Here is a 14,111-nt window from a genome sequence, read left to right as displayed (position 1 = left end):
ACTTGTTTGTCAGTTAGACTGTGGAGGGTATAATGTGGTCTCTTGTGGTTGACTTGTTTGTCAGTTAGAGTGTGGAGGGATAAGTGTGGTCTTTTGTGGTTGACTCGTTTGTCAGTTAGAGTGTGGAGGGTATAATGTGGTCTCTTGTGGTCGACTTGTTTGTCAGTTAGAGTGTGGAGGGATAAGTGTGGTCTCTTGTGGTTGACTCGTTTGTCAGTTAGAGTGTGGAGGGTATAATGTGGTCTCTTGTGGTCGACTTGTTTGTCAGTTAGAGTGTGGAGGGTATAATGTGGTCTCTTGTGGTCGACTTGTTTGTCAGTTAGAGTGTGGAGGGTATAATGTGGTCTCTTGTGGTCGACTTGTTTGTCAGTTAGAGTGTGGAGGGTATAATGTGGTCTCTTGTGGTTGACCTGTTTGTCAGTTAGAGTGTGGAGGGTATAATGTGGTCTCTTGTGGTTGACTTGTTTGTCAGTTAGAGTGTGGAGGGTATAATGTGGTCTCTTGTGGTTGACTTGTTTGTCAGTTAGAGTGTGGAGGGTATAATGTGGTCTCTTGTGGTTGACTTGTTTGTCAGTTAGAGTGTGGAGGGTATAATGTGGTCTCTTGTGGTTGACCTGTTTGTCAGTTAGAGTGTGGAGGGTATAATGTGGTCTCTTGTGGTTGACTTGTTTGTCAGTTAGAGTGTGGGGGGTAAAATGTGGTCTCTTGTGGTCGACTTGTTTGTCAGTTAGACTGTGGAGGGTATAATGTGGTCTCTTGTGGTTGACTTGTTTGTCAGTTAGACTGTGGAGGGTATAATGTGGTCTCTTGTGGTTGACTTGTTTGTCAGTTAGAGTGTGGAGGGGATAAGTGTGGTCTCTTGTGGTTGACTTGTTTGTCAGTTAGAGTGTGGAGGGTATAATGTGGTCTCTTGTGGTTGACTTGTTTGTCAGTTAGAGTGTGGAGGGTATAATGTGGTCTCTTGTGGTCGACTTGTTTGTCAGTTAGAGTGTGGAGGGTATAATGTGGTCTCTTGTGGTCGACTTGTTTGTCAGTTAGAGTGTGGAGGGTATAATGTGGTCTCTTGTGGTCGACTTGTTTGTCAGTTAGAGTGTGGAGGGTATAATGTGGTCTCTTGTGGTCGACTTGTTTGTCAGTTAGAGTGTGGAGGGTATAATGTGGTCTCTTGTGGTTGACTTGTTTGTCAGTTAGAGTGTGGAGGGTATAATGTGGTCTCTTGTGGTGGACTTGTTTGTCAGTTAGAGTGTGGGGGGTATAATGTGGTCTCTTGTGGTTGACTTGTTTGTCAGTTAGAGTGTGGAGGGTATAATGTGGTCTCTTGTGGTCGACTTGTTTGTCAGTTAGACTGTGGAGGGTATAATGTGGTCTCTTGTGGTTGACTTGTTTGTCAGTTAGAGTGTGGAGGGTATAATGTGGTCTCTTGTGGTTGACTTGTTTGTCAGTTAGAGTGTGGAGGGTATAATGTGGTCTCTTGTGGTCGACTTGTTTGTCAGTTAGAGTGTGGAGGGTATAATGTGGTCTCTTGTGGTTGACTTGTTTGTCAGTTAGAGTGTGGAGGGTATAATGTGGTCTCTTGTGGTTGACTTGTTTGTCAGTTAGAGTGTGGAGGGTATAATGTGGTCTCTTGTGGTCGACTTGTTTGTCAGTTAGAGTGTGGAGGGTATAATGTGGTCTCTTGTGGTCGACTTGTTTGTCAGTTAGAGTGTGGAGGGTATAATGTGGTCTCTTGTGGTCGACTTGTTTGTCAGTTAGAGTGTGGAGGGTATAATGTGGTCTCTTGTGGTTGACCTGTTTGTCAGTTAGAGTGTGGAGGGTATAATGTGGTCTCTTGTGGTTGACTTGTTTGTCAGTTAGAGTGTGGGGGTTAAAATGTGGTCTCTTGTGGTCGACTTGTTTGTCAGTTAGACTGTGGAGGGTATAATGTGGTCTCTTGTGGTTGACTTGTTTGTCAGTTAGACTGTGGAGGGTATAATGTGGTCTCTTGTGGTTGACTTGTTTGTCAGTTAGAGTGTGGAGGGGATAAGTGTGGTCTCTTGTGGTTGACTTGTTTGTCAGTTAGAGTGTGGAGGGTATAATGTGGTCTCTTGTGGTCGACTTGTTTGTCAGTTAGAGTGTGGGGGGTATAAGTGGTCTCTTGTGGTTGACTTGTTTGTCAGTTAGAGTGTGGAGGGTATAATGTGGTCTCTTGTGGTCGACTTGTTTGTCAGTTAGAGTGTGGAGGGTATAATGTGGTCTCTTGTGGTCGACTTGTTTGTCAGTTAGAGTGTGGAGGGTATAATGTGGTCTCTTGTGGTCGACTTGTTTGTCAGTTAGAGTGTGGAGGGTATAATGTGGTCTCTTGTGGTTGACTTGTTTGTCAGTTAGAGTGTGGAGGGTATAATGTGGTCTCTTGTGGTCGACTTGTTTGTCAGTTAGAGTGTGGAGGGTATAATGTGGTCTCTTGTGGTTGACTTGTTTGTCAGTTAGAGTGTGGAGGGTATAATGTGGTCTCTTGTGGTTGACTTGTTTGTCAGTTAGAGTGTGGAGGGTATAATGTGGTCTCTTGTGGTCGACTTGTTTGTCAGTTAGAGTGTGGAGGGTATAATGTGGTCTCTTGTGGTCGACTTGTTTGTCAGTTAGAGTGTGGAGGGTATAATGTGGTCTCTTGTGGTTGACTTGTTTGTCAGTTAGAGTGTGGAGGGTATAATGTGGTCTCTTGTGGTCGACTTGTTTGTCAGTTTGAGTGTGGAGGGTATAATGTGGTCTCTTGTGGTCGACTTGTTTGTCAGTTAGAGTGTGGAGGGTAAAATGTGGTCTCTTGTGGTCGACTTGTTTGTCAGTTAGACTGTGGAGGGTATAATGTGGTCTCTTGTGGTTGACTTGTTTGTCAGTTAGAGTGTGGAGGGAATAATGTGGTCTCTTGTGGTCGACTTGTTTGTCAGTTAGAGTGTGGAGGGATAAGTGTGGTCTCTTGTGGTTGACTCGTTTGTCAGTTAGAGTGTGGAGGGTATAATGTGGTCTCTTGTGGTCGACTTGTTTGTCAGTTAGAGTGTGGAGGGTATAATGTGGTCTCTTGTGGTCGACTTGTTTGTCAGTTAGAGTGTGGAGGGTATAATGTGGTCTCTTGTGGTCGAACTTGTTTGTCAGTTAGAGTGTGGAGGGTATAATGTGGTCTCTTGTGGTTGACCTGTTTGTCAGTTAGAGTGTGGAGGGTATTATGTGGTCTCTTGTGGTTGACTTGTTTGTCAGTTAGAGTGTGGAGGGTATAATGTGGTCTCTTGTGGTTGACTTGTTTGTCAGTTAGAGTGTGGGGGGTAAAATGTGGTCTCTTCTGGTCGACTTGTTTGTCAGTTAGACTGTGGAGGGTATAATGTGGTCTCTTGTGGTTGACTTGTTTGTCAGTTAGACTGTGGAGGGTATAATGTGGTCTCTTGTGGTTGACTTGTTTGTCAGTTAGAGTGTGGAGGGGATAAGTGTGGTCTCTTGTGGTTGACTTGTTTGTCAGTTAGAGTGTGGAGGGTATAATGTGGTCTCTTGTGGTTGACTTGTTTGTCAGTTAGAGTGTGGAGGGTATAATGTGGTCTCTTGTGGTCGACTTGTTTGTCAGTTAGAGTGTGGGGGGTATAAGTGGTCTCTTGTGGTCGACTTGTTTGTCAGTTAGAGTGTGGAGGGTATAATGTGGTCTCTTGTGGTCGACTTGTTTGTCAGTTAGAGTGTGGAGGGTATAATGTGGTCTCTTGTGGTTGACTTGTTTGTCAGTTAGAGTGTGGAGGGTATAATGTGGTCTCTTGTGGTTGACTTGTTTGTCAGTTAGAGTGTGGAGGGTATAATGTGGTCTCTTGTGGTTGACTTGTTTGTCAGTTAGAGTGTGGAGGTATAATGTGGTCTCTTGTGGTTGACTTGTTTGTCAGTTAGAGTGTGGAGGGTATAATGTGGTCTCTTGTGGTCGACTTGTTTGTCAGTTAGACTGTGGAGGGTATAATGTGGTCTCTTGTGGTTGACTTGTTTGTCAGTTAGAGTGTGGAGGGATAATGTGGTCTCTTGTGGTTGACTTGTTTGTCAGTTAGAGTGTGGAGGGTATAATGTGGTCTCTTGTGGTTAGAGTGTGGAGGGATAAGTGTGGTCTTTGTTTGTCAGTTACTCTTGTTTGACTCAGTTAGAGTGTGGAGGGTATAATGTGGTCTCTTGTGGTCGACTTGTTTGTCAGTTAGAGTGTGTGGAGGGTATAATGTGGTCTCTTGTGGTCGACTTGTTTGTCAGTTAGAGTGTGGAGGGTATAATGTGGTCTCTTGTGGTCGAACTTGTTTGTCAGTTAGAGTGTGGAGGGTATAATGTGGTCTCTTGTGGTTGACTTGTTTGTCAGTTAGAGTGTGGAGGTATAATGTGGTCTCTTGTGGTTGACTTGTTTGTTTAGAGTGTGGAGGGTATAATGTGGTCTCTTGTGGTTGACTTGTTTGTCAGTTAGAGTGTAGAGGGTATAATGTGGTCTCTTGTGGTTGACTTGTTTGTCAGTTAGAGTGTGGAGGGTAAATGTGGTCTCTTGTGGTTGACTTGTTTGTCAGTTAGACTGTGGAGGGTATAATGTGGTCTCTTGTGGTTGACTTGTTTGTCAGTTAGACTGTGGAGGGTATAATGTGGTCTCTTGTGGTTGACTTGTTTGTCAGTTAGAGTGTGGAGGGTATAATGTGGTCTCTTGTGGTTGACTTGTTTGTCAGTTAGAGTGTGGAGGGTATAACTTGTTTGTCAGTCTCTTGTGGTTGACTTGTTTGTCAGTTAGAGTGTGGAGGGTATAATGTGGTCTCTTGTGGTCGACTTGTTTGTCAGTTAGAGTGTGGAGGGTATAATGTGGTCTCTTGTGGTCGATGGTCTCTTGTGGTTGACTTGTCTGTCAGTTAGAGTGTGGAGGGTATAATGTGGTCTCTTGTGGTCGACTTGTTTGTCAGTTAGAGTGTGGAGGGTATAAGTGTGGTCTCTTGTGGTTGACTTGTTTGTCAGTTAGAGTGTGGAGGGTATAATGTGGTCTCTTGTGGTTGACTTGTTTGTCAGTTAGAGTGTGGAGGGTATAATGTGGTCTCTTGTGGTCGACTTGTTTGTCAGTTAGAGTGTGGAGGGTATAATGTGGTCTCTTGTGGTCGAACTTGTTTGTCAGTTAGAGTGTGGAGGGTATAATGTGGTCTCTTGTGGTTGACCTGTTTGTCAGTTAGAGTGTGGAGGGTATTATGTGGTCTCTTGTGGTTGACTTGTTTGTCAGTTAGAGTGTGGAGGGTATAATGTGGTCTCTTGTGGTTGACTTGTTTGTCAGTTAGAGTGTGGGGGGTAAAATGTGGTCTCTTCTGGTCGACTTGTTTGTCAGTTAGACTGTGGAGGGTATAATGTGGTCTCTTGTGGTTGACTTGTTTGTCAGTTAGACTGTGGAGGGTATAATGTGGTCTCTTGTGGTTGACTTGTTTGTCAGTTAGAGTGTGGAGGGTATAATGTGGTCTCTTGTGGTTGACTTGTTTGTCAGTTAGAGTGTGGAGGGTATAATGTGGTCTCTTGTGGTTGACTTGTTTGTCAGTTAGAGTGTGGAGGGTATAATGTGGTCTCTTGTGGTTGACCTGTTTGTCAGTTAGAGTGTGGAGGGTATAATGTGGTCTCTTGTGGTCGACTTGTTTGTCAGTTAGAGTGTGGAGGGTATAATGTGGTCTCTTGTGGTTGACTTGTTTGTCAGTTAGAGTGTGGAGGGTATAATGTGGTCTCTTGTGGTTGACCTGTTTGTCAGTTAGAGTGTGGAGGGTATTATGTGGTCTCTTGTGGTCGACTTGTTTGTCAGTTAGACTGTGGAGGGTATAATGTGGTCTCTTGTGGTTGACTTGTTTGTCAGTTAGAGTGTGGAGGGGATAAGTGTGGTCTCTTGTGGTTGACTTGTTTGTCAGTTAGAGTGTGGAGGGTATAATGTGGTCTCTTGTGGTTGACCTGTTTGTCAGTTAGAGTGTGGAGGGTATTATGTGGTCTCTTGTGGTTGACTTGTTTGTCAGTTAGAGTGTGGAGGGTATAATGTGGTCTCTTGTGGTTGACTTGTTTGTCAGTTAGAGTGTGGAGGGTATAATGTGGTCTCATGTGGTCGACTTGTTTGTCAGTTAGAGTGTGGAGGGTATAATGTGGTCTCTTGTGGTTGACTTGTTTGTCAGTTAGAGTGTGGAGGGTATAATGTGGTCTCTTGTGGTTGACTTGTTTGTCAGTTAGAGTGTGGAGGGTATAATGTGGTCTCTTGTGGTTGACTTGTTTGTCAGTTAGAGTGTGGAGGGTATAATTGTGCAGTGCCGTGTATTCATGGATGCCAAGGGAAGCCAGGCTTCCCCCAAAAATGTACCTAGAAAAAAAGAACATTATTTATCTTTCATCTCTCTGCGTTTCATAATCTTCCTTCAATTCGCAAAAGGCGAAATGTATCTCAACGGCGGAGGCATCCGAGCGAGCAAAACATTTCCCCTCTGTCTCTGTATGTGTAGGCCATCTATCTGATGCCATCTGGTCATAACGAGTATGACATTGTTCCCGCCCATAGCATTGAATGCAAGGGAAGCCAGCAAGCATTTGGCCTCCCTTTATACATGTTTTTATAAAATAATAGCCAATCAGCGTTGAGCTAAACTGAGTGAGCTCAACTGTGAATGGTCCTGGCAGAGCAAAACAAAGTGTCTAGGGAACGCCAATCAAAAAAAACTCCTATCAGAAAAAGGTGTTTGGTGTCACTGCTATCAGAAAAAGGTGTTTGGTGTCACTCCTATCAGAAAAAGGTGTTTTGTGTCACTCCTATCAGAAAAAGGTGTTTGGTGTCACTCCTATCAGAAAAAGGCGTTTGGTGTCACTCCTATCAAATCGCAACTAGCGCCTACGTCCTTGATAGAAACAACTTGAATTGTTGTGTTTTGTTGTGCTGGTGTCCTCTGGAGGCTATCCAGCTAGCTAGCTAAAATTGGCCCTCCATGGATGGAGATGGGGGATTTGGACTTGTGGTTTTACTTAATTATCCGTGCTGGTGAATGATTATAACTGTGATTCTGATCCAACCATTAATTCATACATTGTCCCCCTGGCCTGAGAGGATGGAAGTACAATATGTAGCTAGATGTAGAAGGCTAATGTTAACTAGCTAATGTTGCCCATGAAAGGACGTTAGGCTAGCGAGCAAGCATTTTAGCCAGGTAGCCTTGGACGACAAAAAAGGAAAGTACTGTATGACAGAGTCATAGACCGTTTCATCAACATGAATGAGAGGAGGATGGCACTGGCTTTTCTCTACAAGTAGGGGGAGTCAACATGTTTTTTCTACTTGCATTAAGGTGCACACACACACACACACACACACACACACACACACACACACACAGAACCATGGACAACCACATACTATTTAGCTTACGTTGATTGGACTAAATTGTTTTTGCTATATTTTAGTTGTCACTGTATTAGATGAAGCAGATGTGATTTGATGATGTTGAAATGTTGAAGTGGAAATGGTGCTGGAATAGCGGCGGCAGCTCCTGTTTTCTTTGCAACTTGTGGTAACTCTCCGTGGTTCTAAATCATTCAACTTGTGGTAACTCTCCGTGGTTCTAAATCATTCAACTTGCGGTAACTCTCCGTGGTTCTAAATCATTCAACTTGTGGTAACTCTCCGTGGTTCTAAATCATTCAACTTGTGGTAACTCTCCGTGGTTCTAAATCATTCAACTTGTGGTAACTCTCCGTAGTTCTAAATCATTCAACTTGTGGTAACTCTCCGTGGTTCTAAATCATTCAACTTGTGGTAACTCTCCGTGGTTCTAAATCATTCGATGTTAAGTAGTCATGAACTTGCTTGACGATGCTGTAGGTCATGTAACTGTTTGTTCCATGCAATATGCTCTGTGGACTTCACCGGACAGATGTTGCTCTCCGGTTCTGTGATGAAACGAAGGTGTAGTTAAATTGTATTAAGCCTCTGTGTCTTCTTATTGTCTCTGCCTTTAGGCCTGTATACAGTATATATATATATATCATTTGTCAGTTAGAGTGTGGAGGGTATAAATGTGGTCTGTTGTGGTCATTTGGTAAAACTCCAATCTGATTTATCTTCAGTCTGTTATGCTCATGAAGGACATGATGTAGTCTGCTATTTATGATACTGCACAGACTTTTCCCCAAGTTGCTGTTACTGCATATTCCTCTGTAATTATTTGACTCAGATTTTTCCACATTTTTATAGATTGGTATGATCAATCCTTGGTTCCAAATATCTGGGGCAATACCTGCAGTGAGGATCATTTTGAAAAGTTTGGGTATAGCCAGTTTGAACTTGTGATCTGTGTAGTTGATCATTTCATTTAAAATACCATCAGCACCACAGGCCTTTTTGGGTTGTAAAGTGCATAGTTTTCCCAATAATTCTTGTTCTGTAATTGGGGTATCCATAGGATTCTGGTAGTCTTTGACTGCTGCTGATTTTTTTATTCTATTATTATTATTTTTTATTTAACTAAGCAGTTCAGTTTAGAACAAATTCTTATTCACAATGACGGCCTACTAAAAGGCCTGCGGGGATGGAGGCCTGGGATTTTTTTTTTAAAGAAGAAAAAAAACAATATAAGTATAGGACAAAACACACAACAAGAGAGACAACACAACACTACACAAAGAGAGACCTATAAAACAACAACATAGCAAGGTAGCAACACAACATAACAACAACATGGTAGCAACACAACATGGTAGCAGCACAAAACATGTTGCAAGTGGGCACAGTCAGAAAAATACATCACACAAAGCAGCCACAACTGTCAGTAAGAGTGTCCATGATTGAGTCTTTGAATGAAGAGATTGAGATAAAACTGTTCCAGTCGCTAGCTGCAGCGAACTGAAAAGAAGAGCGACCCAAGGATGTGTGTGCTTTGGGGACCTTTAACAGAATGTGACTGGCAGAACGGGTGTTATATGTGGAGGATGAGGGCTGCAGTAGATATCTCAGATAGGGGGGAGTGAGGCCTAAGAGGGTTTTATAAATAGCCATCAACCAGTGGGTCTTGCAACGGGTATACAGAGATGACCAGTTTACAGAGGAGTATAGAGTGCCGTGATGTGTCCTATAAGGAGCATTGGTGGCAAATCTGATGGCCGAATGGCAAAGAACATCTAGCCGCACGAGAGCAAGCTTACCTGCCGATCTATAAGTTATGTCTCCGTAATCTAGCATGGGTAGGATGGTCATCTGAATCAGGGTTAGTTTGTCAGCTGGGGTGAAAGAGGAGCGATTACGGCCAAGTCTAGATCTAACTTAAACCTGCAGCTTTGATATGTGCTGAGAGAAGGACAGTGCACCGTCTAGCCATACTCCCAAGTACTTGTATGAGGTGACTACCTCAAGCTCTAAACCCTCAGATGTAGTAATCACACCTGTGGGAAGAAGGGCATTCTTATTACCAAACCACATGACCTTTGTTTTGGAGGTGTTCAGATCAAGGTTAAGGGTAGAGAAAGCTTGTTGGACACTAAGAAAGCTTTGTTGAAGAGCATTTAACACAAAATCTGGGGAGGGGCCAGCTGATTTTAAACCATATAATCTGCATATATAGGGATGAGAGAGTTTCCTACTGCCTGAGCTATGTTGTTGATGTAAATTGAGAAGAGCGTGTGGTCTAGGATTGAGCCTTGGGGGACTCCCTTGGTGACAGGCAGTGGCTGAGACAGCATGTTTTTTTATATTTTTTTTATATACTGCACTCTTTGAGAGAGGTAGTTAGCAAACCAGGCCAAATACCGCTCAGAGACACCAATACTCCTTAGCCAGCCCACAAGAATTGAATGGTCTACCGAATCAAATGCTTTGGCCAAGTCAATAAAAATAGCAGCACAATATTTCTTAGAGTTAAGGGCAGTGGTGACTTCATTGAGGACCTTTAAGGTTGCAGTGACACATCCATAACCTGAGCGGAAACCAGATTGCATACCCGAGAGAATACTATAGACATCAAGAAAGCCAGTCAGTTGATTATTGACAAGTTATTGACAAATCTTTTTGTTCTGGGCTCTTTCTTATATTACTGTAAATGGAGGTTTCCAAAGTGATTTAGCCACCATTTTGGATTGCCAATTCACATCATGATGTGGTTTGCTTAAAACTGTTTTCTCCCAGAATTGGTTTGATTCTGTGTGTGTGTGTGTGTGTGTGTGTGTGTGTGTGTGTGTGTGTGTGTGTGTGTGTGTGTGTGTGTGTGTGTGTGTGTGTGTGTGTGTGTGTGTGTGTGTGTGTGTGTGTGTAAATTCATAAATGCATAAATGTGTGCATGTGTGTATGTATGTATGCATATTGCTCAGGAGCAGCTTCAGAATCAAAAGAGAGATCAGGCTTAAAAAGTTCTATATCTCCCTTCTCCCTCTCTCTCCCTTGCATACACACACGCATACACACACACACACACACACACACACCAATCTTTTTTCCATTCAATTCAAGACCTCATCTTCAGTATTCTATATTGCTGTAAATAGAGGTTTGCAAAGTGATTTCTCCACCATTTTGGATTGCCTGGTTTGCTTAAAACTGTTTTCTCCCAGAAGTGGTTGGATTCAATGGACTCCTCAATTACATCCAGCTGATTGTTCCTAATTCTGTTCTGAGGGTGTGTTTCTATTGCTTCAGTGTTTCCTCATAATGAAGGTGTATATTTTTGTTGTCTGGATCTCTGTGTTTTTGATTAGATATACTGTATTTCTCAATTACAGTTTATATCACTCTCTCTCTCTCTCTCTCTCTCTCTTTCTCTATCTTTCTTTCTCTCTCTCTCTCTCTCTCTCTCTCTCTCTCTGTCTCCCTCACTCTCTCTCTTTCTCTATCTTTCTCTCTCTTTCTTTCTTTCTCTCTCTCTCTCTCTCTCTCTCTCTCTCTCTCTCTCTCTCTCTCTCTCCCTCTCTTCTCTCTCAATCTCTGTCTATCTCATTTCCCTCTCTCTCTCTCTCTCTCTGTCTCTCTCACTCTCTCTCTCTCTCACACACACTCTCTCTCTCTCTCTCTCTCTCACACACACTCTCTCTATCTCTTTCTCATTCTCTCTCTGAGTGTTCCCTTATACATTGATCCTGTGTTTGTTTGTGTGTGTGTGTGTGAGATCTCTTCTAAATGTTTCCCTCTTATCTTATCTTTATTCTCCTATGACCTGTTTTATGGCACATTACTGTAGATTGGATTGGGGATACATTGGGGATAGCATATTGCACTGTGTGTGTGTGTGTGTGTGTGTGTGTGTGTGTGTGTGTGTGTGTGTGTGTGTGTGTGTGTGTGTGTGTGTGTGTGTGTGTGTGTGTGTGTGTGTGTGTGTGTGTGTGTGTGTGTGTAGGAGGTCTGAGTGCGTAAATGCATAAATGTGTGCATGTGTGTATGCATGTATGCATATTGCTCAGGAACAGCTTCAGAGTCAAAAGAAATCAGGTTAAAAAACATATATATATCTCCATTCTCCCTCTCTCTCCCTTGTATACACACACACACACACTCCAATATTTTTTCCTTTCAATTCAATACCTCATCTTCAGTATTCTGTATGGAGCTGTGAGCCTGAAGTGAATACTATTGAGTCCTATAGATGGGGAACTGCAGCGTGGGTTCCTGTGTGAAAACTATAGATGGATAGGAACTGCAGCGTGGGTTCCTGTGTGAAAACTATAGATGGATAGATGGATAGGAACTGCAGCGCAGGTTCCTGTCTGAAAACTATAGATGGATAGGAACTGCAGCGTGGGTTCCTGTCTGAAAACTATAGATGGATAGATGAATAGGAACTGCAGCGTGGGTTCCTGTGTGAATACTGTAGATAGATAGAAGGGGAACGGTAGCGTGGGTTCCTGTGTGAATGCTGTAGATAGATAGAAGGGGAACTGTAGCGTGGGTTCCTGTGTGAATGCTGTAGATAGATAGAAGGGGAACTGTAGCGTGGGTTCCTGTGTGAATACTGTAGATAGATAGAAGGGGAACGGTAGAGTGGGTTCCTGTGCGAATACTGTAGATAGATAGAGGGGGAACTGCAGCGTGGGTTCCTGTGTGAATACTGTAGATAGATAGAAGGGGAACTGTAGCGTGGGATCCTGTGTGAATGCTGTAGATAGATAGAAGGGGAACTGTAGCGTGGGTTCCTGTGTGAATACTGTAGATAGATAGAAGGGGAACTGTAGCGTGGGTTCCTGTGTGAATGCTGTAGATAGATAGAAGGGGAACTGTAGCGTGGGTTCCTGTGTGAATGCTGTAGATAGATAGAAGGGGAACTGTAGCGTGGGTTCCTGTGTGAATACTGTAGATAGATAGAAGGGGAACTGTAGCGTGGGTTCCTGTGTGAATGCTGTAGATAGATAGAAGGGGAACTGTAGCGTGGGTTCCTGTGTGAATGCTGTAGATAGATAGAAGGGGAACTGTAGCGTGGGTTCCTGTGTGAATACTGTAGATAGATAGAAGGGGAACTGTAGCGTGGGTTCCTGTGTGAATACTGTAGATAGATAGAGGGGGAACTGTAGCGTGGGTTCCTGTGTGAATACTGTAGATAGATAGAAGGGGAACTGTAGCGTGGGTTCCTGTGTGAATACTGTAGATAGATAGAAGGGGAACGGTAGCGTGGGTTCCTGTGTGAATACTGTAGATAGATAGAAGGGGAACTGCAGCGTGGGTTCCTGTGTGAATACTGTAGATAGATAGAAGGGGAACGGTAGCGTGGGTTCCTGTGTGAATACTGTAGATAGATAGAAGGGGAACGGTAGCGTGGGTTCCTGTGTGAATACTGTAGATAGATAGAAGGGGAACGGGAGCGTGGGTTCCTGTGTGAATACTGTAGATAGATAGAAGGGGAACTGCAGCGTGGGTTCCTGTGTGAATACTGTAGATAGATAGATAGATAGATAGATAGATAGATAGATAGATAGATAGATAGATAGATAGATAGATAGATAGATAGATAGATAGATAGATAGATAGATAGATAGATAGATAGATAGATAGAAGGGGAATTGCAGAGTGGCTTCCTGTCTGTCTCCTCCTATCTCTTCCTCTCTACCCCTCCTCTCTTTCCTGCCCTCCTCTGTATGTGTGTGTGTGTGTGTGTGTGTGTGTGTGTGTGTGTGTGTGTGTGTGTGTGTGTGTGTGTGTGTGTGTGTGTGTGTGTCTAGCAGCAGCCTCTTTGAGCTCTGGAGCTGAAAGCCCTTTCACATAGTTGACTGGACCCCAGCATGCAGTGGGCTTCTGAGACTTGACAGGGGGCCTTTACTAATTAACCACTCTGACCAGAGATGTTTGTGTGTGTGCGTGCGTGCGTGTGTCTGTTTTCCTCTCCTCTCATCTTCAGGTTCGGTCCTTAACGACGGCCAGTGGCACGCGGTGCGTCTGGTTGCTAAGGAGAACTCGGTCTTGTTGACGATCGATGGTGACGAGGCATCAGCGATCCGAACCACCACACCTATCACCATCAGGACCGGGGGCACATACCACCTGGGAGGTGAGGGGGGTGAAATCACAGACCACCACTCCATCAGAGGATATGTTCTGCATTCTTTTACTGTCCTTAGAAAATAAACATAAATTATTGTCAAATACTATACCAACATTTCATCATGTGCTTTGAACCAGACCGTGAGTTGTCTATGATACTACACATGACATATTGAACTCAGGAAGAAAAGTTTAGGACATCTGTGCTGGGGTTATTGGAGGAAAAGAAGTTCACAGGGGAACTCTAGAACTCAATACGCACACATCCCCTCTGCTCTGCCTGGCTGCTCATACATTAAACATGAGACACAGAGGTTCTCATTAATCTGACTGCTGCCTCTGAAAGGACCACGTTGTGCGTGTGTGTGTGTGTGTGTGTGTGTGTGTGTGTGTGTGTGTGTGTGTGTGTGTGTGTGTGTGTGTGTGTGTGTGTGTGTGTGTGTGTGTGTGTGTGTGTGTGTTTTGGATAGGTTGTTTCCTGACTGAGCTTCAATAAACCCTTCTGTCTCCTCTTTCCATATCAACACACTTGAACACACACACACACACACACACACACACACACACTATGGCAGTTGGCCAGGTAGAGGAGAAATATAACTGACAGAAAGCCCCAGACATACTCCAGTGAGATCTGAGATGTGAG

The 14,111-nt window shown here is 43.6% G+C and overlaps 1 protein-coding gene across 1 annotated transcript in view; it reads left to right on the top strand.

Moving 5' to 3' along the window:
• cntnap2a (contactin associated protein 2a) overlaps nt 1-14,111 on the top strand; it is a 383,710-nt gene that overhangs the window by 224,880 nt on the left and 144,719 nt on the right. The window contains exon 10 of the mRNA XM_065007055.1: nt 13,323-13,472. Coding sequence (XP_064863127.1) covers nt 13,323-13,472 — 150 coding nt within the window. The remainder of the gene's footprint in view (nt 1-13,322; nt 13,473-14,111) is intronic.

The sequence above is a fragment of the Oncorhynchus nerka genome, linkage group LG22, assembly GCF_034236695.1.
Source record: "Oncorhynchus nerka isolate Pitt River linkage group LG22, Oner_Uvic_2.0, whole genome shotgun sequence".
In the NCBI taxonomy this organism is placed as follows: Eukaryota; Metazoa; Chordata; class Actinopteri; order Salmoniformes; family Salmonidae; genus Oncorhynchus; species Oncorhynchus nerka.
Note: the sequence above shows the minus strand (reverse complement) of the source record. Positions and strands in the feature narration are given on the sequence as shown.